The sequence below is a fragment of the Molossus molossus genome, unplaced genomic scaffold (assembly GCF_014108415.1).
Source record: "Molossus molossus isolate mMolMol1 unplaced genomic scaffold, mMolMol1.p scaffold_m16_p_23, whole genome shotgun sequence".
In the NCBI taxonomy this organism is placed as follows: Eukaryota; Metazoa; Chordata; class Mammalia; order Chiroptera; family Molossidae; genus Molossus; species Molossus molossus.
Window position 1 is genome coordinate 14,719,857 of NW_023425359.1, and position 27,852 is coordinate 14,747,708.

At 45.1% G+C, this 27,852-nt stretch overlaps 2 protein-coding genes across 4 annotated transcripts in view; one reads left to right on the top strand and one right to left on the bottom strand.

Annotated features, from left to right (window-relative positions):
- Positions 1-472: 472 nt before the first annotated feature.
- LBR (lamin B receptor) lies at positions 473-21,052 on the top strand. 3 transcript variants are annotated; one of them, XM_036277353.1, is made up of 14 exons: positions 473-564; positions 4,734-4,910; positions 6,887-7,129; positions 9,536-9,619; positions 10,141-10,333; positions 11,353-11,549; positions 13,530-13,584; positions 13,895-14,086; positions 14,985-15,088; positions 16,125-16,250; positions 17,244-17,412; positions 19,558-19,638; positions 19,986-20,108; positions 20,877-21,052. In XM_036277353.1, the coding sequence occupies exons 2-14, from the start codon at positions 4,746-4,748 to the stop codon at positions 21,035-21,037; spliced, it is 1,893 nt and encodes a 630-aa protein (XP_036133246.1). In that variant the 5' UTR covers positions 473-564; positions 4,734-4,745; the 3' UTR covers positions 21,038-21,052. The 3 variants fall into 3 exon arrangements, with proteins under 3 accessions (XP_036133246.1, XP_036133247.1, XP_036133248.1); XM_036277354.1 differs by lacking the exons at positions 473-564; positions 13,895-14,086; XM_036277355.1 differs by lacking the exons at positions 473-564; positions 19,558-19,638; positions 19,986-20,108; positions 20,877-21,052 and adding an exon at positions 18,640-18,762.
- A 2,085-nt stretch (positions 21,053-23,137) lies between these two features.
- The window catches only part of DNAH14 (dynein axonemal heavy chain 14), a 114,731-nt gene continuing 110,016 nt past the window's right edge, over positions 23,138-27,852 (bottom strand). Inside the window, exons 45-47 of the mRNA XM_036277765.1 lie at positions 26,315-26,478; positions 23,682-23,828; positions 23,138-23,350 (exon numbers count right to left, since the gene is read on the bottom strand). Coding sequence (XP_036133658.1) covers positions 23,138-23,350; positions 23,682-23,828; positions 26,315-26,478 — 524 coding nt within the window. The remainder of the gene's footprint in view (positions 23,351-23,681; positions 23,829-26,314; positions 26,479-27,852) is intronic.

A 27,852-nucleotide genomic window follows, 5' to 3' on the forward strand; every position in this document is an offset into this window, starting at 1 on the left:
GCACAGCACTGAAAGCCTTTGAGCAAGACGCACCCTCGCTCACGGACCTTTAATTATCGCTCTAAGAATTTATTTTCTTTCTAGCTTTTTATTATCTCTTTCGCCAAGCCATCCCGCACCCCAAAGTCTCTGCTGCGCTTCGCGGCGCAACTGTGGCAGGAGGGAAAGGGCGGGGAGCGCGAGGGCCCCTGCGCGGCGGAGATAAGGCGCCGGCGGACTGTCGCCCCGGGACAGCACCTGGGGCGGACCCACCCGCTCGCTTCCCCGAGCTCTCGGGCCCCGCCGCGGGGCGGGACGGACGCGCCACGGCGCGCGACCAATCGACAGCGCCGGAGACGATTCAAAAGGACGAGGAGCCAATGGAAGCCTCGGAGGCCGCCCGGGAGGCGGGGCGAGGAGGCAGCGGGCCGGGGAAGCGCGCGCCCGGGCCGCGGGATCGCGGGCTGCGAGAGCGCGAGAGCGCGAGAGCGCGGCGGGGCAGCGTCGCGCGCGCGGAACAGCCGCAGGTTAGCAGGTCGGCGACTCTCGCGGAGTCGTCTGTGTCTCCGCGGGAACCCGGTGCAGGTGAGCGCTCCCCTCCCCGCCCGGCTCCCTGCGGGGCGGCCTCCGGGGGGCCGGAGGGGGAGGCCCGCGGGGGGGGGGGCGCGGCGTGTGGCTGGGGTCCCGGGCGCCTCGCCTGGTGCCCACGCCTCGCCCTCCCCTCCTCCGGGCCGGGCCGGGCCGCGGCTGACGGGACTTGAACCGCGCGCGGCCCAGCCGGCCAGCTGCGGAAGTGGAGCTGCCGCTTTTAAATCGGGGGCCTTTCCCTCCATTTTGGACGCGCCGCGTCGTAGAAAAGTGATGTTGGTGGGGGACCTCCCCGGCCCCTTTGTCCCCGCCCTGCAGCCCCAGCTTTCCCAGGCCGCTCCGAGCGCCCCTGACAGATCACTGGGGGGTTGGCGGGTCCCGCCGGCGGGAGGCAGGAAAGGCGCGGCAGCCTGGCGGACGGGGAAGCGGGCTGCAGAGCTGACTGATTCGCGCTGGTTGTCACTGGCCTGAGGATCGTGGCCGTCTCGCTTCGGCAGCTCTCGGCTGCGGACTGCAGGCTCGCGGCTCGGCCGGCGGGTCCTCTCGCCCGGCGGGTCTGCACACCCCAACGGGTCGTTAGCGAAGTTGGCGTGCTCCTGCTGAAGTTCAGTCCTGTTGTTTTCGCCCTTTTACAAATGCTCCGTAACGACACCTTCCCGCAGCCTTAAGGGGCACTGAGTAAGCCCTTGATCGCCGAGGGCCGGTTTCCAGGCACCTCGCCTATTTTATTGCACGAGCTGGTGGGGAGTCAGGTTGGGTTACTCTGAACGACCCAGTAGATACACTGGACAGCGCTTGGACAGTCGCAGGGCTCAGTAGGGTGCAGTGTGCTTGCTCACCTGCCGCGCGAGGCATGGCCAGAGCCCGGCTAGTCCGAGCCCGCAGGGACCTGGAAAATAAACTCGAGCAAATCTGTAACTACACTTGGTAGCAACTGCTGCGAAGGACAGGATGGGGGCAACGGCTGGACCATAATTTAGATTGAGCCCCAAGCCCGGTTGTTTTTCCTTCTGAACAGAGTCTAGAGAGGAGGGGAAAAGAATGAGTAGGAGGGGAAGGATTCTTACTTTCAATTTCTGTTTTTTAGGGGGAAAGTCAGGCCTTTCTGCCTCTGCAGCCAGTAAGGTGGCTTTTTTTTTTTTTGTATCCTGACCCAGGAGCACAGAGCAGGGACAGGGGTTCCTGATGGGGGTTTACCTGGTAGGCCAGCCTTGGGCTCAGGTGTTGAGGGGAAGCTGTCAAACTTCATTACAGCTTCCCTGTTTCTGCTGCCTTTAGACTTATTTGGAAAAGTGAAGGAACGCTTAGAGAGACCCTTAGTATTACACGGCTTAGCACAGAATAGCAGCGGGCTGTGGTGTTGCTAACTAGTAACATATTGGAGCCAAATTAACACTGAAGTTAGCAAGCATGTGGCGTAATAGAGAAAAGCCCGAGGGTTCCCATGCTTATGGGGAATAAGGATAGTGTGTTTAGTAAGAAATTTTTTTCTTTACACCCTTGGCTAAAACATCCCCAAGGGAAGCCTCTTCATGTGTCTCTTGCCCTCATTAGGTGATGATACAAGCATTTCTTGACCAATTCACTCCTGCACAAGATTGTTAAGATGTGATTGCACAGTATCATCACCTGTGACAGTGGTACTTGGCTCTTGTACAAAGTGGGGGTGGATACATTGTTGCCGGCTTCATCTTTTGGAACATTTGTATGTAAGACAGTGGTTTCCTCAGGAGAGCTGGTTTGTTTTTTCTTTCAACCACCATGTGGAACATTGCTCTCAAGTCCCAAGTCTTTAAAAATAACATAGAAAATGGAGCTTAGAGACCTAACATGTGTCCACTAGATATTTTAATTTAACCACAGAAAGATGCCAATAAATAAATTTTCGAAAGGGCACCAAATCTGCCCAAGGGCCTTTCTAAAAATCTAGGAGGCCCCTAACACTGTTTCAAAAGTTTATAAAGAGTTGTTTGAAACTTGAATGGCATCTTTTTGTAGAAAGATGTAACTACCTTCTTTCAACCCTGGTTGGCCAGTGTCAGAGAACTGGTATCAGTAACAAGGGTTTGATTTTAGGGGGTCCAGGGAGAAAGAGGGGGCACAGAGAAGAGAGAAGGAGGGCACATTTCCTTCCTCTTTCTTAGAATTTGGAGGCTCAAGCTAAATGTTGAAATAGACTGGCTGTTGTCACCTTCCTTTTTTGTGCCCCTCCTCCATGTCCCAAGGTGTTCACTGCCCCCTGCCTCACCAGTGCCCCTCTGGTGACTCTTCAGCCTGGTGTGACTTCATCCTCAGAGCTTCTGAGCTCCTACTCTATGTCCAAGCCCATTCATTACACCCCACCCCTCCGTGATGCTATCTCAGTAGGTGCTGGGAAGAAAGAAAGCTGTCTCTTTTACTAATGTGTGAATGAACTGACATCCTCTAATCATCAGATAAGTAGTTGTGTTTCCTTTCATCTACCAACCTGGCTACTATCTTTCTAAACAAGTGAAGCTTATTAAGTTTTTTCTCAGGCGATTAACTGAAGAAATGTGGAGCTTATGAAGGTGTTTTTTCTTGGGAGTGGTGGGGTAGTGTAACTTTCCCCTTTCCTAACTCCACAGTGTCTTCAAAAGTTCTTGCATGTTGTCATTGTGAATCAGCTCTTGAAGGAGCTGGGTAAGGGTGTATATTTTTATGCCCAGATGATACATTGGGAATTGCTTAGTTGCCACGTGGAAGTGTGAACCTGCTGGTCAGTGGAGGGAGAAGCATTACTAAGAGTCAGAGCACCTAGCAATCAGTTGATGTTTGAAAAAAGGTGGCAAATAGGCCTCATGTAAGTAGCAATTTCTGTAGTTGCTTGTGGCTTTTTATTTTTTATTTATTTATTTATCCTCACCCGAGGATATTTTTCCATTTTTTGTACAGATAGAGTGGGAGGGAGAGAGAGTGAGAGAGAGAGAGAGAGAGAAACATCGATGTGAAGGGACACATTGAGTGGCTGCCACCCGCACGACCAACCAGGGCCGGGGACAAACTGCAACCGAAGTACGTGCCCTTAACGGGAACTGAACCCGGGTCTCTCGGGACCGCAGGCTGATGCTCTAACCGCTGAGCCAAACCGGCCAGGTCGCTTGTGGCTTTTTAGAGTTGTTTATATGAGGCTTTGTGGTCATGTTTCAATGGCAAAGAACATTATAATTGGAGGATAAAGGCTAGGTACATATTAGCCCAGGTATTTGGGACTTTAGTTGTAAGACTTGAAAGCTTTAAGAAAGAACCCCAAATTTGCTGCTCATTATAGATTTGTAATTCTCCCTGTTGGTGGGTTATAATAATGTAAATTATATATCCTTGATTTTTCCAGATAGTTTATTTTTAATAAAGTTAATTTGTTAAAAATTGAAAAAAATGTGTGTGTGTATATATATGTGTGTGTGTGTGTATATATATATCACCCGAGGATATTTTTTCATTTATTTCAGACAGACTGGGAGGGAGGGAGGGAGGGAGGGAGGGAGGGAGAGAAACATCGATTGGTTGCCTCCCTCACGACCCTGACCAGGGCTGGGGACTGAACTGCAACCAAGGTACATGTACTTGACTGGAATTGAACCCATAACTCGTTGGTTCGTGGGCCAGTGCTCTAACCACTGAACCAAACTGGCCAGGGCAAAAATCAAATATATTTTTAAAGCCTTTGTAAGACTAGATGCAAATTTATAAATCAGAAAACAAATCCTTTGTGAGATTGTGCCTTGTTGATTAGCAAGAAATATGGTCACTGTAGGTGATAAGTTTTGCATAGGCACCCGTTTGGTTTGTTGCCATAATTACTCCTCAGTATCATATGATACCACAGTGACTAAATTGTCCTGTGTGAAGTGATTCCTAATGAGACATGATGTGGCAGAAAACAACCTCTGTATTGTCCTAACTCTGTCATTTCATGCCGTCTATTTTTATGCCTTTGGTCAAAACAGTTAACATTACTTTAAGCTTTAGTTTCTCAACTTTAAAATAAGGGGTTGTATGTCCTCTCCTCCAATGGGTTTTTTTTTTTTGGCCCTAAAATCTTGACCAGTTAAAATTTTGGAAAGTTGTATTTTAGTGTTCAGTCTATGAAAAAAGACAAAGTGTGCATTGCACTGACTCCATTTTTTTTCTTTAAAACTGTTCAGACAGTTTCGAAAATGCCAAGTAGGAAATTTGCCGATGGCGAAGTGGTGAGAGGTCGGTGGCCTGGGAGTTCACTTTATTTTGAAGTAGAAGTTCTGAGCCATGACAGCAAATCCCAGCTTTACACCGTGAAATACAAAGATGGGACTGAACTTGAATTGAAAGAGAGCGATATCAAGGTAAGTGCTCCTTCGGTTTACCAGAGATGTTTACAGTGAGCGGGGTATAACTGGTGTGGTTTTTGAGGCGAGAGTAGTCAGTCCTGACTCTGTTGGGAGGCACAGGGCCACGCTGCTGCTTTGGGTCAGGTGCAGTGTTTGGCTCCGGGAATGTGCGAATGTGACAGCGCTCTGTTCCTAAGAAGTTCCCAGTGTGCTGGAGAAGACATATGCTTATGGGTCATGTCCCTGGTTGATACACTGCAAGACGGACATTTGTCGTGGGTTAGGGAAGGCACTGGATTTCAGGGAAGGCTTTTAGAGGTGGTGACACCTGAGCTGAGTGCTGAGATCCAATAGGAAAAGCTCAGGTGATGGAGAGGGCAGCATGCCAGAGGCTTGGGTTCGGGGGACACCGACAACCAAGTGCTAGAAAGGTGTAGTGGGTGAGGGCCAGCGGAGGGGGGAGTCAGAACTGGAGGGATTTGGGCTTCAACCCAAACACTGAGGATTCAGTCAGGAGAGTGACATTAGTTAGGTTGAAGAGCCCTAGGCCAGACTCAAATCTATCTGGTGAGGGACTGTGCTTTAAAATATCTGATCCTCCATGGTTACAAGTACTTATGTAAAGTACCATAAAAATGGCAAATGAAAAAGATGTACAAAGGGAGTCTTTTTTTTTTTTTTTTGGTTAATCCTCACCTGAGGATATTTTTTCCATTGACTTTTTTTTTTTTTAATTAGAGTGGAATGGAGGTTGGGGGGGAAGAGAGAGAGGGAGGGAGAGAGGGAAACATTGATGTGAGAGAGGTACATCAATTGGTTGCCTCCCACATGACTCCGACTGGGGATCAAACCTACAAACCAGGTACTTGCCCTTTATTGGGAATCCAGCCCAACACTCTAACCACTGAGCCACGCTGGGCAGGGCAATAACATTTTTGAACCCATAGCCCTACGGACCACAGTTTGAGTTCTCTAGACCAGGGCTGGCAAAATTTTTGAATAAAGGGAATGATAGTAAATATTTGAGGCTTCCCCCCACCTTTTATTGATTTTAGAGAGAGAGGAAGGGAGATGAAGAGAGAGAGAAACACCGATGAGAGAACATCGATTGGCTACCTCCTGCATGCCCCCACTGGGGATCGGGCTCATCACCTGGGCACGTGCCCTGACCGGGAATCGAACTGGCGACCTCTTGGTGTATGGGTTGACACTCAGTCACGGAGCCACACTAGCTGGGGCAACATTTGAGGCTTTTTGGGCCATATCGTTTTTGCAGTGTGAGGTAGCTATAGACAGTCTGGAAGGGAATGGACATGGCTGTGTTCCAATAAAACCTTATTTATGGACACTGAAGTTTAAATTTCAGATCATTCTCATGTGTCACAAAGTCTTATTCTTTTGATTTTGTTTGCAATCAGTTAAAAAATGTAAAGCCATTCTTAACTCCTGGGCCACCCAAGAACAGGGGTGGGAGGGATTTGGCTGGGGGAATTTGCCTTCCACAGGTCTAGGCCCCGGGAAACACTGGGCTAGGGCAGGGTAAAACGTCACTAAGTAATCCCAGTTGTAGTGTTCCTAAGATCTGCCTGTGTGTTTTGTTCAGACTGGAACTGGGGGGCTAATTTTCTTGTTATTATGTGCAGATTTCTTTTGTCCCATCATCTCAGCTTTAATCAATGTTCATTGTTACTCTTCTTATACATGTTCTTGGGAAAATGTACAGCTAGTTGGTTTAGACACATTCATTTCATGGCAATACCTTCAAAGGAGAATCAGGAGTGGAAAGACTGTGTTCATTTCATGAGAGATGGGTCATTATTGCAGCATTCCTCATTGGCCTCATCTGAACGATTCTAAGATCCCAGGATTTCCCGGCGTTTATTAGAGTGGATGGGACCAATGACCGCCTTTGGGTAGCTGCCCTTTTGTAATGTGGTCTGTCTCGTGTACTATGACTTGTATTAAAGCTCTGCCTTCCACTCCCTCTCTAGCCTTTAACTTCCTTTAAGCAAAGGAAAAGTGGCTCAACTTCCAGTTCTCCCTCCCGACGCCGAGGGAGCCGAGGGAGCCGAGGGAGCCGAGGGAGCCGGTCAAGATCACGCTCCCGATCCCCTGGCCGACCACGTAAAAGTTCCAGCCAGAGTTCCCGGCGATCTGCCTCTGCTTCGCACAACGTTGACATTAAGGAGATGAGGAAGGAAGTGTTGGAAGTGAAATTGACTCCATTGGTATTGGTACGTGTACATGTGTTTGGGAGATCTTCATCCTTACACAGATTTAGTCTATCCAAACACAGATTTCCCCTTTTTGTATCTATTTACTCATATTATTTGCAATTAACTATTAAAATGTCACTGAAACATCACATCTAAGGTAATGACTTTGGAAGAGTTCATATAAAATGAATGTTTGGGCCCGGCCGGTGTGGCTCAGTGGTTGAGCATCGACCCATGCATTAGAGGTTGCTAGTTTGATTCCCAGTCAGGGCACATGTCCAGGTTGTGGGCCCGATCCACAATGGGGGGCATGCAGGAGGCAGCCAATCAATGTTCTCTCTCATCGATGTTTCTATCTCTCTCCCTCTCCCTTCCGCTCTCTGTCTAATATCAATAAAGAAAAAAAAATGAATGGAAGAATAGAAGATATAATGCTTTTAAGTGCCAATGAAAAATAATGTTTTTAAGTTACAAGAATGTTCTTTAATATTGTGTTTTTTTAAGAAGCACTTTTAAAATATGAAATAGATGTAGATTGTGGTTTGAACTGAGTAGGTTTTTGTAGCTTATAAAAGTTAATGTTTATTTTTTAAACTTTTTTTTTTCTTTATTGATTTTAGAGAGGAAAGGAGAGGGAGAGAGAGAGAGAAATATCGATAAGAGAGAACATTGATTGGCCGCCTCCTGCATGACCCCCATTGGGGATCAGACCCACAACCTGGGAATATGCCTTGATTGGGAATCAAACCGGTGACCTCTTGGTGCATGGGTCAGTGCTCAACCACTGAGCCACACTGGCCAGGCTAAAAGTTAATGTTTAAAAGAAACATATTCTGGCCCTCTTAGCATCAAGTACTTACTTGATTGCTTTTTCTATTCAAAGAGGATACTTTTAATGGAATTACTTTCAAAGTTCAAGCTTGGAACCATAAGGGTATGTGGGGCCTGTAGGACCTTGCACAATGAATATATATATATTTTTCCTTTATTGATTTTAGAGGGAGAGAAAGTGAGAGGGAGAAACATTGATGAGAGAGAACATTGATCCGCTGCCTCCTGCATGCCCCCCACTGGGGATCGGGCCCACAACCCGAGCTTGTGTCCTGACTGGGAATCGAACCAGTGACCTCTTGGTGCATGGATTGATGCTCAACCACTGAGCCACACCGGCTGGAGCACAATGAATATTTTATTTATTTTTTATCCTCACCTGAGGACATTTTTCCATTTTTTGTTCAGATAGTGGGAGGGAGGGAGGGAGGGAGGAAGGGAGAGAGAGAGAGAGAGAGAAAGAAAAACATCGACGAGAAAGGGGCACATCGAGTGGTTGCCACCTGCATGACCCATCTAAGGCCAGGGACAAACTGCAACCGAGGTGCATGCCCTTAGTGGGAACCGAACCCAAGTCCCTCCGGACCGTAGGCTAACGCTCTAACTGCTGAGCCAAACTGGCCAGGGCACAATGACTATTTTAGATAGTAGACCAAACAGATATTTTTAAGTAAAAAGAATTGAATAAAAGTCATTTTTATTTATTCACTTATTGTTACCTTTTTCCAGATAAAATGCTTACAGATTTTTAGTAGCCTTAATAAACTGGATTATATGCATACTGTTTTATAGTCAGATTTAAACATTTTTTAATATTGGGAATAACCTTTTGCATTACATTTTTCTACATCATTTTTTTTGGATATACAATAAGTTATATAGATGTAACAGAATTATTACATTCAGCTCCCTTATTGGTAGACATTTAGCTTTTTTCTTTTAAAATTTTTACTATTATAAACAAATATTCTTATATAACATCTGGTATTTCCTTAGAATAAATTATTATTTTTTGGTTAATCCTCACCTGAGGATATTTTTTTTCATTGATTTTTAGAGAGACTGGGAGAGAGGAAGGGAGGGGAGGAGAAATTTAAGGTTGCATAAAAACCAGGCAGCATGAAATTCAGAAAATAGGCAGTGTGTGGGTCCAACTAACACTCTGTAAGTACCCACTATTTCTTAATTTCCCATTACGGGCTATTTTGGGGCAATGAATGTCTTTTCAATTTTTTTTTTAATGAATTAAAGAACTAATTGGCCAATTTTTACTTCTCTTTTATAGCAGATACTATTAGAACAGTTGTTATTGAATGATTAAATTACAACATTCAGTCTAATTATGTTTAAAAGATGAAAGAACTTATGTTGAATCTGCACTGTAAAACCCAATCTTTTGAAGACTGAAAATTCTATCAACTTTACTCCTTTTCACTTTTAACAAAGGATCCCGAATTCTTCAGAATTAAAGCTGTGAAAATCTTTGGCTTTCTTTATTGCTTGATAACACAATAGTAAAGATTTATCATCAGGTTCTTTTTTTTAATAAGTTACGATTTATATGGTTAAAATGCTTTATATTCTTCAATTCAGAAACCATTTGGAAATAGCATCACCAGGTACAATGGGGAGCCTGAACACAGAGAGCGGAATGCCATACCTCACAAAAACACGCAGGTATGACCACGCTCGTTTTCATTTGGGAATCGTTTTCTTTGTTAAGCATATTGGAAACCACAGTACTTCTTACAGTCCTTTCTAAAAATTTGTCCTTCAATTAAAACAGAATATAATTTTTTTTTTATTTATTTTTTTATTTATTTTTATTATTATTTTTTTTATGAATTTTTATTTATTTTTTGTTACAGATATTTTACCTTTTTACCCCATTGGCACCCCCCCCCCCCCCCCCCTCCACCCTGTCCCCGGCTTAGTGTCCATGTCCATTGGTCATGCATACATGCATATAAGTTCTGTGGTTTATCTCTTCCCACCCCCCCACCCCCCATCCCCTCTTCTGAGGGATGTCAGTCTGTGCCCTACTTCCATGTGTCTGGGTCTACTGTAAAAACAATATAATTTAATAAATTTATTCTTATTAGTGTGTGTCTATATTAGGATGTTGAATTAGTTAATACGGTAGCATTAATGATAAATATTGACTACAGATAATTAGTACTTTGTATTTTTTTAACTAGGAACAATTCCCTTTGTCACAAGAAAGTAGTTATATATCTACACAGTATAGCCTTCGTCCAAGAAGAGAAGAGATCAAATTAAAAGAAATAGATTCTGAGGAAGAAAACATTGTTCTGAAAGGAACTACACTGTCGAGAACGTTGGAAGTTACTGCCACACAGACGAAGGACTTAGAGTTTGGAGGAGTACCTGGTAGGTGTCAGAACCGGACTTAGGGTGGGCAGGTGGGGTGGGCCGGCGGGAGTCGTGAACAGTGAACAGGAAGCTGTTTCTCTGAGGAATCTGAAGCAGGCCAGGCAGTGAGCCAGGTGGGAGCCTGGGGAAGAGCTTCCAGTCAGAAGGAACAGCAGGTGCAAAGCCTGAGGTGGGAGCGTTTTTCAAGATTAGAGTAGAAAGGTGCCCGAGTGGCTTTAAAGAACACTTTTAGCAATCTTAATAGGCTTTGATCAAAGAAGTGCAAAGAAGTGATAAAGGAAGGTTGATGTGAGCGATGAGGGACAGGGCAATCTGATACCAGACTTGAGGGCCTGGCTTCCACAGCAGCAGTGGGAAGCTGTGGACATAAAACGGGGTCATGGTGTCTACCCTACCTGCTAGACCGGGTCGATTATGAGACTCAAAGATCTGAAGTGTTCAGAGGCTTGGAGTTATTAAGTGGGTGGTTTTGCTGAAATCTTATGAGCTAATAAAAAAATATTCTTCTGGCCAAATGGTCCCAGATCCTGCAGGACTTAATTGCTTTGACTTTGTAAATTGTTGTCTAGCTGGTCTGTTAAAGATGGCATCCAGCATCACTGAAAGTCTGCACGTGTTATGTGAACATGATACTACTTTGATTGTTAGAAACTTAGGGATATAAAGTTTTGTGTGCTTTTCTAAGATTAGGCTGATAATTTTTAGCTGTTTTGATCTTTAATTTGTTGGAGTATCAGCATGTTTGCTCCATAGTGGTTGAATTTTAAATGATCTAGAGCTTGGACATTAGCTGTCCAGTGCTGGACATCAGCTGTGTTACTACTTCAGTGACCATGGTACTTGCCCACAGGACATGACATGCCAGGTAGAGATTAGGATTTTTTGATGGTACGCTAGAAATTGGTTTCAAACAGCTAACCAGACTTGAGTTCTGACCTTAAAAAACCCCAAATGATTCTTGGGGAAAAAAAACTGGATTGAAAATTGAGCCTTGAATGTTCATTAATTGTCTGCAGGTGTGTTTCTTATCATGCTTGGCCTGCCTGCCTTCCTCTTCCTGTTGCTGTTGCTGTGTAGACAGAGAGAGCCCAGTCTTCTGAATTTCCCGCCTCCTTTGCCAGCTTTGTATGATCTATGGGAAACCAGAGTGTTTGGGGTCTACCTCCTCTGGTTTTTTGTTCAGGCTCTGTTCTACTTACTGCCAATCGGGAAGGTAAGTTTTTGTTAATGGGGCAGAGTACTGTGGGTTTCCTCCCTGTCCATGTTTAAGTCAAGAAGTTTTCAGTTGGTTTAAGTTTAAAAGCTGTCCTTCATAATTACCCAAACTTAAGTTTGTTTAAACCTTTACTCTTGAATCCTGTAACAGTTGCTTATTAAGTGGAACTTTAAACATCTGATTGAAGTTTCTTGTGTAACTTTCCAAGCCAAATAGAAAAGAATAAACTATTGTCCAAATGGCCCAACTAATGGTACAGGTTGCTGGGGACAAGAATTCCCCCCTTAGTATATGTCATTTTGGATACAGGATTTAAAATGATCAGTTGGTAAGCTACTGAGTTCAATGGATTTAATCTGCATTTTTTACCTTTTTTAAAAAAAAAATATGATGAGTTTCTAATTTTCAGAAATTTGTTGTCAGGAACATTTTATGTTCTTTCAGACTCGTCCAACGTCTAAAATTTGTCCTCATTGCTAAGTAGTTTTTTCTTCTTTCAGTAGAATACTTGGGTCTATTGAAAGGAACATGAGATTCCCTAAGCAATAAATAATTCATTTAGAAGTCTGTTCTTAGGGCTTTGCAAGTTTACCAACTGTCTTCAAACCAAAGGATCAGGTTTACTAGGAGTGGCGGATGCCACTGATAGGGGCCAGAGCTGCAGACTTAATGTACTTGGGACCCATCTCACCACTGCATCCTTGGCTGGAGCAAGGGTGGTTGTGATGTGGACGTTCAGGCATTTTTATGTTAAGGCTCTACAGTAAAAATCACAGCTTCAGGTTAACTTAGGTAAGGCTAGTTCAAAGTAGATAATATTTACTAAGAAGAGCAGTTTTGCCTGGCTGGTGTGACTCAGTGGTTTATCATCGACCCATGCACCAGGAGGTCACTGGTTCAATTCCCAGTCAGGGCACATGCCCAGGTTGTGGGCCCGATCCCCAGTGGGGGACATGCAGGAGGCGGCCAATCGGTGTTCTCTCTCATCGATGTTTCCATCTCTCTCTTAAATCAATAAAGAAAAAAATTTTTAAAAAAAGCAGTTTTGATGGTTGAAAGAAAGCGAGAAAGAGAAACAAACTAAAGATGCAACACAGTATTTGCGAGATACCTTTAATAGATAAGGATCCTTTGAAATTAGCATGTGGGGCTAATCCTGTGATCTCAACTGGTATCACATTTCTCCTGGGTTCCCTTTCATAGCTAATGAAAGGGTAAAGTAGTTTAGCCCAAGAAAAATGATACCATATTAGTATTTGACAGTTTAAAATGACTTGCAACATTTCTGAATAGTTATTTTAGGTAGTAAAATGTGGCTGCTGTTGAACAAGAGGACTTTTTACTTTGGCTTATCCCATTCAAGTGGTGTGTTTCTCAGGACCTATTGTATGGGTTATGCCATGGGTGTTCTGAATAGAGATAAATGGTCCCAATCCAGGAAGGGCTCAGTCTCTTATTGGAAGGGGAAGGATCACATGAAATGACTGAATAGTAGGTGAGTGTGTATGCATGAATAACAGAGCATGTCGGTACATGAGTGCCTGTCATCAGCTGGTGCCTGGGCCAGAATGGATGGGTGAGTGGGGAGAGCCTGGTTGAAGACCTCACCAATGTATTTGTAAGCAGTGGGCAGTCATTGGAGATTTCTGAGCTCCAGATGAACTAGATACAGAAACTACGAAAGCCTATTTAGTCTTGTGGTGGCTTGTAAGGTGGTTGGGGAGGGGGTGGCTATTGTGATAGTCTCATACACTGGGAATTTACTACTAGGTTTATATTTAAGAAAAATTCCTGAAGGTGGACTTCTTCATCAAAGGGTTTTGCCATTCAGATGTTTGAAACTTGTTACTAAATTTCCCTACTAAAGACAGTCCTCCTCCTGGGCATGTTGAGATGTAAGTGATATTATAATATATGTATAGTGGTAAAGTGTTGTGCTTTGGAGATTTGAAATTAAATTTTTTTTTTTCTTTTAAGGTTGTAGAAGGAACACCTCTTACTGATGGAAGAAGACTCAAGTATAGATTAAATGGTAATTATTTTTTTTAAAGACTCAAATTGGTGACTTGATAGCTCAACAGACTAGTAAATAGTGACTTCTCAGCAGTCTGCAGGGCATGCAGATAAGTTACTTATACCTGCAGCTAACATATAAACATCTGAAAAATGATCTGAGACGCACAGAATCTAGATTGAAGAATCCCCCTCAGAGGCCTTGTTCCTACATTTGAGTGTATTTCATCTGAATAATGAAGACTTTAAGAAAGGACATTACATTATTTTATAATGGGATAAATCTCATGTGCACGTGGGGTTGACATGAATTTTTTGCTTTTTTGAAGGATTCTACGCCTTCCTCTTGACGTCTGCCGCCGTCGGAGCCTGTCTCTTCTGGGGCGTGGAGCTGTACTACGTGTACCGTCACTTCCTCCAGCTGGCTCTGGCGGCCCTGGTGTTTTCCGTGGGCTTGAGCGTGTATCTGTACGTGCGGGCTCTGCGCGTGCCCCGGGCCGAACTGGCGCCCGCCAGCTCTGGTGAGCACGTGGGCACGGGGGGGGGGGGGCCGCTCTCCTAGCTTCCGCTTGTGGGGTGAAGAGAAAGGAGAAAAAGATGGAGAAAAGATTTAAAGAAAAATAAAGTCAAAGGAAGAAACTATATTTCCTCATACTTTTTTATTTCTCTTCCTTTTAGTTACTTGATGGCAGTAAGACATTTTAGTAACTTACAGTAACATTTTAGTAAGGTTGGTAGGGTCATAATTTATGATAAGTACTGTTTTTTTGTCCCAAGTAGTAAATATCCTTTTAAAAAACAAAAAATAAGAGATTTCAAATTGTTTGGTTCTGACCTGAAGTATTTAAACATTAAAAAAATGGTTGCTTAAAAAAAAAATTGTTGCTTATTTAAAAAAAAGTACACATTAAAAAAAACTCTAGTTTCCTTAAAACCAGGGGCTCTGGCACCCCAGGCCCCATGCCCAGCTAGCAGCATGGATGCTCCCAGGTGGGGCCCACAGCCCCGCGGTCCAGTTCTCATGGTTCCTCTTACCTCTCGCCCCTGCGCATTAGCCAGGCCTCTGGACTGAATCATGACCCTGAGGAGTAGACAACTGCATTTAAAACAAATTTTTTTTTCCTTTATTGGTTTTAGAGAGAGAGGAAGGGAGAGGGAGAGAGAGAGAAAGAGAAATATCGATATGGGAGAGAACATCAATTGGCTGCCTCCTGCATGCCCCCTACTGGGGATCAGGCCCACAACCTGGGTATGTGTCCTCACCAGGAATCGAACCGGCGACCTCTTGGTACATGGGTCGATGCTCAACCACTGAGCCACACCGGCCAGACACAACTGTGCATTTTTAAAGCCTCATAACTGGGTTTAGAATAGAACTTTTCCAAAAAACTGTTTGAAGAAGAACTTTTCCCTTCTCAGGAAATGCCATCTATGATTTCTATATTGGCCGTGAATTAAATCCTCGGATTGGTACTTTTGATCTCAAATACTTTTGTGAACTGCGCCCCGGATTGATCGGATGGGTATGTATCTTATTTTTTTAAATTTCAGCGCAGCAGAAATTAGTCTTGGATTTAGAAAGAATTATGGACAATTTTAAGTAAACTGTGGGTGGTATATTTTAGGAATAATTATAGCTTTCCCTAAATCTGTCTACTTAAAGTGTTTTTTCACTCTAAATATAGTTCAGAGGGTTAAGATGCCCTGTTAACAGGTTACTAAACCTTAAAAGTTTGTTTTATTTTTATAGTTGTTTCTATTTATGTAGGAAAGTGACAGTGTCCATGAACTCATGTGAGGAAATATATATTTTTCTCCCCTTAAAAAAACAAAAAACACGTCTTTCAGATGTGTAGAGTTGCAACAATACAGAGTTCCCTTATATCCGTCACTCTCCTTCCCCATTGTTAACATCTGGCAGTTAGCAAATTAACATTGTTACAGTATTATTAATTAAATCCACAGACCTTGGGTTTCAGCAGTTTTTCCACTGTTGGCCTTACTTTATTCCAGGATCCTCTACAGGTCCCACAATGCAGTTCGTTGTTATTTTGCTTTGGTTTCTAGTCTGTAATGTTTGCTTACTCTTTCCTTGTCTCATGACCTTGACTAAAAATCCTTTAATTTGGGTTAGTCTAGTTTTTTTTAATTCTCATCTGAGGATATGTTTTTATAGATTTTTTAGAGAGAGAGAGAAACATCGATGTGAGAGAAACACCAATTGGTTGCCTCCCATACACGTCCCAACCTGGAATCGAACCTGCAACCTTTTGGGGTTTGGGACAATGCTCCAATCAGCTGAACCACCCTGCCAGGGCAGTCCAGTGTTTTCTCGTTACTGGAGTGATGCATTTTTGGCAAGAATACCACAGAAATGATATTATGTCCTTCTCAGTGCATCTTGTCAAGGGCTTATGATGTGATGTCTATTACTGATGGTGGTTGCTTGTTAAGGAGGCATCTGCTGGTGTCTCGGCTGTGGAGTGACCCTCTTTCCCTCTGGTTGCTAAGGACCTCTGAGGAGGTACTTTAAGACTGTTCTTGCCCCTTTTATTTCAGGTGGTCATTAACTTGGTGATGCTTTTGGCTGAGATGAAGTTACAGAATCGTGCTACTCCATCCTTGGCAATGGTTTTGGTTAACAGTTTCCAGCTCTTATACGTGGTGGACGCACTCTGGAACGAGGTAATTAATTTTAAAAGCAGGGTCAGATGGCTTTGAGTGTGGGTGAGGGACCTGACCTCACCTCTCCAGGCCTCGGCTTCTTATACAGTGAGGAGAATACCCCGCCTTCGAGGCTGGTGAGAACTGGATGGATGTCAGTCCCTGTGATGCTTTGCTCTTACTCGTGGTGAGCACAGCAGGTGGAAGTGTCTGCAGGTATCCAGGTCTGGAGGTGATCTGGCTATGTGCTCAGGCTGACCCAATCCACAAGGGACTGCATTTGCTTTTGTTAATTTACCATGAGAAGTGAAGCAGCTGGTGTACCATGTTGGCAGATAGCTTACTTTCTTATGTGGAACATCTACATGAAAATCCAGATTACGATTAGAAATTACATTGGTGCACGTGGATTTGAAACGAAGGCAACTAGCGATATTATTACTCCTTCAGCAAACAGACTCGAACACTTTCTCCAAGGCAGACAGGCAGCATGCTTCGTGCTGGGGTGGTGGAGGTGAGAACACACGGGTCCTGAGTTTTTATCTCCTCGTCCAGTGGGGGGAGTGACTCGGACATCACGGTGCAGTCCCACATTGGCTTCAGCAGACAGGAGTGTGGTGGCATCTGCGGAGTACCTTGTCGCATAGGGAGGGGTCAAGGAAGGCAGCTCACAGGAGGGTTAAGCTGAGGTTGGAGAAGGGTGTTCTGGGACGAGAGAATGGCCCAGGCAAAGGTGTGGAGGCGTAAGAGGCACTTCAGAGATCTGTCATTTCAGGGTCACAGGGTGAGAGGCAGAGTGACAGGAGATGAAGCCCTCAGGACGACTTAGTGGGTGCACAGGCCAGGGGAACCCGGTTCTCCCTCCCCACTTAAAAAAAATTTGGGCCGGTGTGCCCTCCCATAGCCCCTTATAAATTTACTATAAACTAGTACTTTATTTGAATACTTTAAACTTAGAAACTTTTGTTCCCTGAATTTTTTAAGAAAGTTCTTTTCCCTCTCTCTGTCCAATAGGAAGCAGTGTTGACCACCATGGACATTATCCATGACGGGTTTGGGTTCATGCTGGCTTTTGGAGATTTGGTGTGGGTTCCCTTCATCTACAGCTTCCAAGCTTTTTATTTAGTCCATCATCCAAATGAAGTGTCTTGGCTGGCGGCTTCTCTAATTGTTGCTGTGAAACGTGAGTATTGATTTCACTCTGGGCATTAAATGTTATGTACTGACTCTGTTGTGCTCTAGTCTCCACATGTTTAAAACATGCCCTTTTAACACACTGTGTACTGCATAGATATCTCTAAGACATACGCCAGGGACTGCACGTTTTCGGGCAAACTGCACATTGGGTTCTGAGCTGCACTCATTTGAACCAGCGGATGTCCATTCCCCAGCTACTTCAAGAATATAGAACGGTGTGCTGGTTTTCGTTCGAACTTCGACCCTCAGGGCGAAGAGTCACAAATACAATAATCCTATGTTACCCTGAGTTTCAAAAACTGAAATAGCTAATGCAACTGCAAACCCGAGTTAACTCGTGCACGGTCAAAAATGTGTTAAATGGCCATAGTTAGCTCAGTTTGAAGAAATTTGTGATGTATGAGTGATAAGATTCTTGCATTTTGCAAAGAGGATGGATGCTTCATACTTGGGCTCTTTAGTAGTTCTCTAAAAAGATACTTTTTGTTTTTAATTTTTAAGAGATTTTTTTCAATTACAGTTGACATTCAGTATTAGTTTCAGGTGTACAGCATAGTGGTTAGACATTTATATACCTTATGAAGTGATCCCCTGATAAGTCTGGTACTCACTTCACACCGTACAGAGTTATTACATTATTATTGACACTATTCCCTGTGCTGGACGTCATAGCCCATGACTGTTTTGTAACTACCGATTTGTGCTGTTCAATCTGTCACCTTTTTCACCCAGACCCCCAACCTCCGTCCTATCTGACAACGATCAGTTTGTTCTAAAGAGATAATTTTTAAACAAACTAGATTGCTTTTAAATTTAATAAATTTAATTTGAATTAATAATTTTAAATGAAATTGTTTTAGTAATGATTCATTTTTTTCTATTGATTGCCTGCTTTTTGTGGTCAGCACCCTAAAAAGTAGGAGCAGAGCCCTGGCCGGTTTGGCTCAGCAGTTAGAGCGTTGGCCTGCGGTCCAGAGAGACCCGGGTTCGGTTCTCGCTCAGGGCACGTACCTCGGTTGCAGTTTGTCCCCGGCCCTGGTTAGGTCGTGCGGGTGGCAGCCACTCGATGTGTCCCTTTCACGTCAGTGTTTCTCTCTCTCTCTCTCTCTCCTTCCCGCTCTATCTGAACAAAAAAATGGAAAAATGTCCTTGGGTGAGGATAAAAAAAAAGTAGGAGCCAAGTCTTGCCTTCTTACAGCTTCCATTTTAACAGGGGGAATAGACTCCTAGACACTCACGTGAGGCTTATGGAGGAGGACAGAAAAGAGGTGGAGGTCAGCAAGTCAGGCAGGAGTCAGCCCGGGAGCAGTGGTGGGAAGGTGAGCAGCAGCGCAGTTTGGCTGGAGCTAAGGTCCATGGGTATTAGCTTCAGGGGGCTTTCCCTTCACCACACTGTTCATTAAGCATCTCCACCAGAGGGAGGGTTGGGAAGGTCAGCTTTGAACTTCAAATATAGCCAGTTCTGCCACACTAATTAGGGGCCATGGTAGAAGAAATTCTGGTTTGGTTTATCCATGGCAACCATGCCTGTGAGTCCTTCAAGATAGTATATTACAGGTAAGCTAATAATTGTAACTTTTTACTACTTTATTGAGGACTGACAGTATAATACTTAATAATCAGTGATAGGTCAGGGCCTTTTGGACATTTTAGATTTGAATAAAAAAGCTACCAACTTGTAGGATTGCAGTGGGATTTGACATGTTTAAGTGCAAGACATTGTAGTACTGAGTCTAAGCTAGAGTTTTAATTAATAAAGTGTTCATGTTACAGCCAGCAGGTATTGTAACTAACCGAGGAGATAGCCTATATTCTTCATTATATTCAACTCTAGTATTGGTTTTATTGTAATGTGGGCTGTGTTAGATTCTATTCATGGATGTCTCTATTACTTGCTGGTTTTGCCTAACAGGTATTCCCTCATGGATGAGGAAAGCAGTATGATTTCACGATAATCACCTTCTTCTGATATTCTGAGATTGAGGGGTTTTTGAATTATTCTTAAGAAATTATTCTCTACTTTAGAAATTTCCTCAGAGCTCAGAAATAATCTCTAAGTGAAATTATAGATGCTTTGAGATATTAGATTATATCTAAATTGCTAACTAACATGAAGTTTTTTTAAATTTAGTTTGTGGATATGTAATCTTCCGATGCGCAAATGCTCAGAAAAATGCATTCCGGAAAAACCCCACTGATCCAAGGCTTGCACGTAAGTATTGGTTTTATTTTTATATCATTCATGTTGCGTTAAGGACTTATGCCTCTCCCTGGCCAGTTTTGCTCAGTGGTTAGGGCGCTGACCCACACACCAAAGTTTCGTGGGTTCAATTTCTGGTCAAGGGCAAGTACCTGGGTTCCAGGTTCAATCCCCTGTCCTGGTTGAGGCGCATGCAGGAGGCAACCAGTTATGTCTCTCTCATATTGATGTTTCTCTTCCCCCACCCACCTCTAAAAATCAATGGAAAAAATATCCTTGGGTGAGGATTAACAAAAAAAAGATTTTACATCTCTGTTTGCCTCCATATCATTACAAATATGTTTTTTATTTTTATATAGATTTAAAAACCATTCATACTTCAACGGGAAAAAGTCTTCTGGTTTCTGGATGGTGGGGCCTTGTTCGCCACCCCAATTACTTGGGTGATCTCATCATGGCCCTGGCGTGGTCCCTCCCATGTGGTAAGCACTACGAGGAGCACTAACCGGACTCTCTGGCTGCCCACGGGATATGTCCTTTGTTGGGGCATCGTGGGCAGAGCCGGTGTGTGTGGGGTCTCTCTGGTCGCGGTTGGGGTGCCCATGGCAGGTGCTCCTCATTCCTCTGGCTTCTGGGGGAGTAAGGAGCTCAGAGCCTGACGTTTTCCTCTAATCTTCTAAAAGCAGATTTTATGTTTTAAACTGTGCCTGATGCTTTTTGCTACATAGAATATATGGAAATTTAAGTTTTTATTCATGACTCGGTGTACACACCCCCTGAAACATTGGTTTGGAAGCAGCAGCCATTCTGCTGTACCAGCCTGCCCCCCCTTCACTGAGGGTGACAGTGTTAATCACGATGGGTTGTTAGACTGGATTAATCACGTTTCTGACGAGCTTTTCATTCAAATACTGCCACGCACGGGGATGGTCTGAACTGGTGCAGTGCCCCTCATTACTGAAGACAGAGTTATCCTAGGGTTCATTTAGACTCGCAGGGGTGAGGGACCTTTATCCTGCCCAGGGCCATTTGGATATTTATAACATCATTCTCGGGCCATACAAAGTTACCAAATTTACCTGCTATATTTGGTCAGACTAATTTGGTGAGGGTGTGATGTGAGCTGGTATTGACTTCTTGGTCCTTCTATGGCCCACGGACCAGACGTCCCCCACCTCTGAAGAGGGTTTGGGGAAAAGCTTGCTATTGTGCAGTAGAGGTAATCACAGTACTGAACACTTTCCGCCCAGGTTTTAACCACATTCTGCCGTACTTCTACGTGATCTACTTCACCGCGCTGCTGGTGCACCGCGAGGCCCGGGACGAGCGCCAGTGCCGGAGGAAGTACGGTGCGGCCTGGGCCGAGTACTGCCGGCGCGTGCCCTACCGCATCGTGCCCGGCGTGTACTGACCGGCTGAGTACTGCCGGCGCGTGCCCCGCCGCATCCTGCCCCACGTGTACTGACCGGCCGAGTACTGCCGGCGCGTGCCCCGCCGCATCCTGCCCCGCGTGTACTGATGGCGCCGAGTCCCACACAACCTTTCTTTGCACTGAGTGGATCTGTAAGTGTCTGTATGGGTCAGGACTATGCAGCCCAATAGTTGGTCTTTTACTATGTCCATGTTTATTTTTATTAAATCATAATTAACGTAAGGAAAAGCATAAAGATGTTAGACTTTGCATTCTAATGGGGAATTTTCAGGTCTTAAAAATCTGCAAGCAGAAACCAGTCTTATCAATGCCCTGAGAAGAATACTTTTGATGTTTATGGGTTTAGATTTTTAAACTTTTGGTCTTTGTTAGTTGGTTCTTACATGAAAACACTGTTACAATTCAAGTGCATTATGTTTTGCTGCAGTAAGAATAGAATTCTCATTCGTTTCCCTTTAAATGGAAGCATTTACTAGTTTTGTGATTGGAAAGTAAAAACCAGACTCATGTCAAATGCTATGTAGGAGGGATGAGAGAGCAGTGGTACTGTTCAAGGGACACCATTAAGAGTGGTTTGCTTAAGCTGAACTTCTAAAACTGCGTTTGAAAATGTAAATACATAGCTTTTATGTAATATATGGTGACTTCAGATTTTTCTGTACAGTATTTTGAATGTGAAATAATTGTCAGGACTAAGTAGCTTAACAAAAACATTTGCAGTATTTTAAATTAAGTTTTGTAAAGTAATACATGTGAATTACAATTTTTGAAACAATTAGAATTCATTTACTAGTGTGTAAAAGATGCTATTAAGACATAGGAAGGGTATTTTTCTTAATCCAAAGTTTGCAAATTAGGCTTTTCTACCTCAATTGCAGGTGTTTGTTTGCCTTTATAAACTTGCAAATAGAAAAAAATAGAATATATATTTTTGGAATAACATCCCTATTTAAACATTTTTACACAGATTGGTGGTTGAAGAGTTGCCATTTCAGGCTAATATTTTTGTATATTTTTTTTACTTTTTTAATTAAACTGTGTTTTGCTACTGTTGAGCTCATGCAGTTTATACTGTATTTTGTATATTCTTTATAAACTCTGCTCCCTGTGAAGGAGTGCTGTGTTCATCTTAAAACAATTTAAGGGACTAGTTTAACAATCATAGATGTGCACAAAGTAGCTTTAGCTGTTAGATTCTGGTTAAGTTGATATAGTCTCATTAATTGTTCTATAATGGAAAGCAAATCCACAACTTTATTCAAATTTCAGTTCTCAGAATCTTAACCATGTGGGGATCTAATAAATATAGTGTGCATGTGGAGTTTTAATGATAGTTTATATATGAGCCCTGTGTGAAGTGTGTGATCAGGCATCCTGCATCCGTAGTCGGCAAACACTGTTTGAGCTGCGTTAGTGCTGCGCGCGAGCAGTTTATCCTGCTTTCTCCTGGCCGTGGAAGGTGGTGCCAGCATGTTCTGGCCCCGGTCCACTGAGGAAGCATTGGGGAGGAAGAAGCACATTCCATTCTCTCCCCGGTAATGAGAAAGCCTGCTACCAGCAGTGCTATAGTTTCTGGATACCAGCTACATTTTGTTTTTCACGTTTATCTGACAAGTTTAATAAAGTTTTAAGTTAGAAATAAAGATATTGCTTTGATCACTTTGGAGCCTTGTTTTCTTCTTTGCATATAACTCTGGGCTCACTGTCGTGGAACAAGAGTCCTTGGCCCTTGGATTACCCCCCCCCCTTATTCCTGGGGTTGTTTGTTTGCGAAGCTCCTGGACCACAGGGAAGGCAAACGGGCCCCGTAGCCAACTGCTGCTTAACTTTGAGGCTCTCAGAAAGGTAGAGCTTCACGGGGTGGCGGAGGGTCCTGAACCAGAGCCCAGCTGCACAGAGGCTGCTCAGAACAGCAGCTGGAACGTCCCCCGCCTGCTCTCATGTACGAAGAAAGAGAGAGACTGCGTCTGCCCGGTCTGGCTGAACACACACGTTTTTATGAGGGGTGTTATTACATGTGCATGTCTTAAATCACATCAGTCTGGTTCGAGTCAGAGATGAGATGTTTGGGGTCGAAGTTTACTTTTCATTCTTCTCACACAGCATTGCAACCTGCATTGAGCTCCAGTGACTAGGCGGTTTCTTCGTGGGTAAATACACCGATGTTAGAAAGTTCGAGAGGAAGCCAGTGGTTGCCAAAGTCGACCTCTCGGGGGTCTGATAAACTGGGCATTCAAAAGTATAGAGTTCTGGATCTGTCTGGTTAGATGTGTTTGGTGTTTCAGCGGAAATCTTTAAAAAAAATCCAATAGTCAAATTGTGTAGTTTAAACAAACCAGTAGCTCACCTTTTCTATATGTTAGACTTAGGGGGTTGTTATGAATTAAATACACAAGATTAGGTGGCTATGTCACTGCATATGAAAATTATGCCTGGAGGTTTTGCTCAGAGTAATTATGGCTTTGTAGTGCATATTCTTGGGAAGCAACACTGGATGTTGCGGCTGTTTTCAGTGTGTTCCTCCTGAGGCGTAGGATCACATCTCCCAGGTGAAATCAGGAAGGTGCTTTGGAGCCGAGGGAAGCTCAGGCCCGAAGCTCCAGGACAAACGCTGGGTGCTTACCTTTGTTGGCAAGAAGTATATTTCCGGAAAATCACAACATATCTCACGAGGCAGCGAGTCTTCTAGTATTTTTTCTTCATGATTCCATCTTGCCCCCTCGATGAACAGACCAAAAACGTGAACTCCAGTGTGTGTGGAGTCTGTGCCCTGAGATCAGAGAGGAGCTGTCAGGCGCCGGGCAGGACACTACCTTCCGCACCCGCTCCCGACCCGGGAGGGACCGTCCCCGCACTGGGCAGCTTTGCCGGGCAACACAGCGAGGGCTTGCATTTCCCCACTCAGAGCTTCAACGGCGTGGCTCTACATAGGATGGTCCTGAACTGACCAGATTTTCAAGTACAGGAAAACTCCGAATTTCTGGGACTATATATGATCCTTGGCCCAGCTTTTCAGAAGAGAGTGAGATCACAGAAGGGGTCGAGCTTTGTCACCTGCCGCTACCATGATTCACTGAGGCCGTGGACATTTCAACAGTCTGGGAGGGGTTCTGTATCATATATTTGAATGATATAAAAAAAAGTTAAACAAGTTTCTGATCAGTTCTGTTAAGTAAAAACTTTGTTGCCAGCAGCTCCAATTCTGGGTGTCCTCAGGTGTGCCTAGGGTGTCTGAGGGGCTGGGAGGCCCAGCATGATGCCCTCTCTGATCAGGCAGGTCCCTGGGGAGAATGGATGGGCACAATGCCCTGAGCTCCCCACCCAGGCTCTGGGCCGGCTGATTTACCTGTGAGCAGTGTGGGACAGCCACTGAGCTCTCCACTCGGTGGAATGTGTCTGCACCTGGAGGTGCAAACTGAACTCGTAGAAAGCACCTCGTAGTTTGGCTTGTTCTCAGAGGAGTAAGAAGGAAGGAGGAGGAGGAGGGGAAGGAGGAAGGAAGAAGGAGGAGGAAGAGGACAGAAGGAGATAGAGGGGAAGAAGGGAGGAGGAGGAAGGGAGGAGGAGGAAGGAAGGAGAAGGAAGGAAGGAAGAAGAAGAAGAAGGAAGGAAGGAGGAGGAGGAGGGAGGAAAGAGGAAGAAGACAGAAGAACAACTATAAGAAGAAGGGAAAGAGGCCCTGGCTGGTTTGGCTCAGCGGTTGGAGCGTTGGCCTGCGGACCAGAGAGTCCCGGGTTCGGTTCCCGCTGGGGGCACGTACCAAAAAAAAAGGGGAAGAGGAGGCACCCTGATCTCAGACTTCCCACTTCCAGAACTAGGAGAAGATACATTTCTGTCATTTCGGCCACCCAGTGTGTGGTATATACATACAGTGAAATACTATTCAGTCTTCACAATGGAGACTCCGTTTTAAGGTAACAGCTACCACACAGAGGAACCTTGAAGACGACGTGCTGAGTGAAAGCAGCTGGCCTGACTCCACTGAGCAGTCACGGGGCAGGCAGTAAGGGCCATGGGGGGGGGGGGGGTGGCCTGGGGCGTGTCCGAGTGCAGCCTCAGCGTGGGAGGACAGTGAATGGTGGTGATGGCTGTACACACCGCGAATGTACTCACTGCCACTGAGTGGTGGGTTTTATCTTACGTACATTGTACCACAATAAAAAGTGGAAAAAATAGTAAAGTAAAAATTTGATTTTCAAAGAGGAAGAATGAGGCTCTAGCAAGTGTCCACACAGAACTGTAAAACTCTAGACCTGTGTGGCCTTGGTCCTGGATTCCCCAAACAGATGGGAATTCAGCACACAACAGGGGTCCTGAAATCAGTGGGGACATGGTGAGAGGCTCAGGGCAGGGTCTGTCCCGGGCTCTGGCTGGCTGTGCTCTCTGCTGCCCCCAAGCTGCCTCAGGCTATTCTGCCTCAGGCTATTCTTCCCCAGAGCCTTTGCCGAGTGCCCCCAGTGCCCTGCCCGCCAGGGGGCGCTCTCCGCTTGCAACCTGGCCGAAGTGTGGGCTGCTGGGCCACAGGGGGGGTCAGCTGGGGCAGCCCTGAGGAGGGTTTGGGCCACTGATTTACAATTTCACCTTTCGGTCCCTTTCTCAGCACCATCCAGTCTTCATTTATAACCGGGGATGGTTATAAAGTTCATTTACTGTATTTATTTAAATCTTTTATTTAACTCATTTACAGGGTGAGGCAAAAGTAGGTTTACAGTTGTTCATATAGAAAATAATACAATAATTGCCCGGCCGGTGTGGCTCAGTGGTTGAGCGTCGCCCCATGCACCAAGAGGTCGCCGGTTCCATTCCCGGTCAGGGCACATGCCCAGGTTGTGGGCCAAATCCCCAGGGGGGCGCATACAGGAGGCGGCCAACTGATGTGCTTTCTCATCAATGTTTTATTGCTCTCCCTCTCCCCTCCTCTCTCTCAAAAAAAGAAAAAATTCAATAAAGAAAAAAATACATTAATTAAATAATAACACAAGAATAAACTGTTTTGCAAACTCAGAACTACAGACCTACTCCTTGTACAATTCTTTGCCTCCCCCTGGAAAGAGTGGGACAGATGGAGTTTGATGGCACCTGGACTTGAAGGGGGACTGTGCCTTGTTTATGCTCCCTGTCCCGTGCCTGGCACGTGGTGAGTGCTGAACAGAGGTTTGTTGAGGAAATGACTGCTGGATTGAGTGAATGAGTGAGTGAGTGAGTGAATGAATGAATGAATGATTACTCTTTCCGATCTTTTAAGCACCCTGGTACCTTAAAGGCTCTCCTGACCATGTTGAGCTTCTTCTGGATGGTCATGGAGAACTCCTCCTCTTTGATTTCAGCCGTGTCAGAGATCACATGGTGGGAAAAAGTGAGGGCATCTATGGATAGTCCTTGGGCTCTTCCGTAGTCTTGCAGCACTGAAGTCAGAAAGGCTTTAGAGAAAAACACACAAGTTCCTTGCGAGTCTCAGGGATTCAGGGGCTGTGCACTTCCTGGGGTGAGTGTGTGTGTGTGTGTGGAGGGCTGTTAACAACACTGATGTCTCATGGGGAAGGAAGAGTGGGGAAAATAGAGTCAGGAGATGCAAGAGGTGGGTGTGAGGCTGGGCTGGGTGGAAGGACAGTGTAACTCCAGGGACACAGAGGCAACTGACCACCTGGATCCAGCCATGCCTGAAGCCAGACCCTTGACGTTCTTTTCATTTATATAAGCCTTTAACTTTCCCTGTTGTGCTTAACCAAATTTGGACTGCATCCTGCATCTTGATACCAAGACACCTAACACAGTTTAACTGTTCTCTTTGCCACCCGCTCCTCTTTCCCATGTTTAGTCCATCCTGCAAAAATCATCAGTTTAGTAACTTTGTTCTTGATTTTGTAATGCCCCTGCCCAGAACCCACCACACCAGGGCTCACAGAGTGAATTGTAGTCTCCTCAACTGAACAATTTAAGCCCTGCCATATTGGCATGTCGCCTCTGCCCCCTTGTTACACAAGACAGCCACCTAGACGGCGCACCCGACTCGGGGCCTGTGCTCATGCCACCTGCCTTGGATTATCTTTCTCAAATTTCCCTTCAATTCTTCAAGGGTCAAGGGGCCATCTCTACAGGCTCAGCCAGTAGTGACCTCGTCCTCGGTGCACCTCTCAGAGGACTGCAGGCTCCGGCAGACAAGACCTGAGTGGTGACCACCTTTGCGCCTGTGGCGGCAGCTGTCACACTGTGGCCTCGTCTGCGGTGCTCAGTGACTTGCTGTCCACACCATCTCTGCCTAATGCAGATGTCTCCGTGAGCTCCAGCCCAGTAAACCCGACTCTCACCGTCATTGTTTGTATTCTAACATCTCAAATTTGACACGACCATCATTTTGCTCATCATTCTGCTCCTCTCCATGTGTCCCCTATGAAGTAAATGACATCAGCCTCCAACCAGCTTTCCAAGCCAGGAAACTGGGAGTCACGCTTAACCCCTCCCTCCTGCTTACCGGCCCCTTCAGACATGGAGTCCAATTGGTCTGATTCCCAAGTGGCCTTCTAGTCAACTACTTTTCTCCTACCCCACTACCAGTGTCCTACCTCGTGTCACCACCAATTCTGGCCTGGACAATAAAGCAGACTCCTAAGGGCTCGGGCCCATCCTTTGGTCTTGGCTTCTGAATCCACCTTGCCCCTCCCCCCGCTGCAGCCATTAGATCAGGCATCTCTTGCCTGCAGCGTGTCGGTGGTGCTCACGGCCACAGGATGGCGTAGGTGCCCGCAGTGTGTGTCTTATGGCCCCTGGGAGCCAGCCCTTGCCCATCTTGCCAG

What these genes read in the sequence shown, in the direction of transcription:
- LBR (XM_036277353.1), top strand. Translation starts at nt 4,746, where the DNA reads ATGCCAAGTAGGAAATTTGCCGATGGCGAAGTGGTGAGAGGTCGGTGG. An exon ending in TGAAAGAGAGCGATATCAAG is followed by an intron (nt 4,911 to 6,886) that starts GTAAGTGCTCCT and finishes CTCCCTCTCTAG; the next exon opens with CCTTTAACTTCCTTTAAGCA. An exon ending in TACCTCACAAAAACACGCAG is followed by an intron (nt 9,620 to 10,140) that starts GTATGACCACGC and finishes TTTTTTAACTAG; the next exon opens with GAACAATTCCCTTTGTCACA.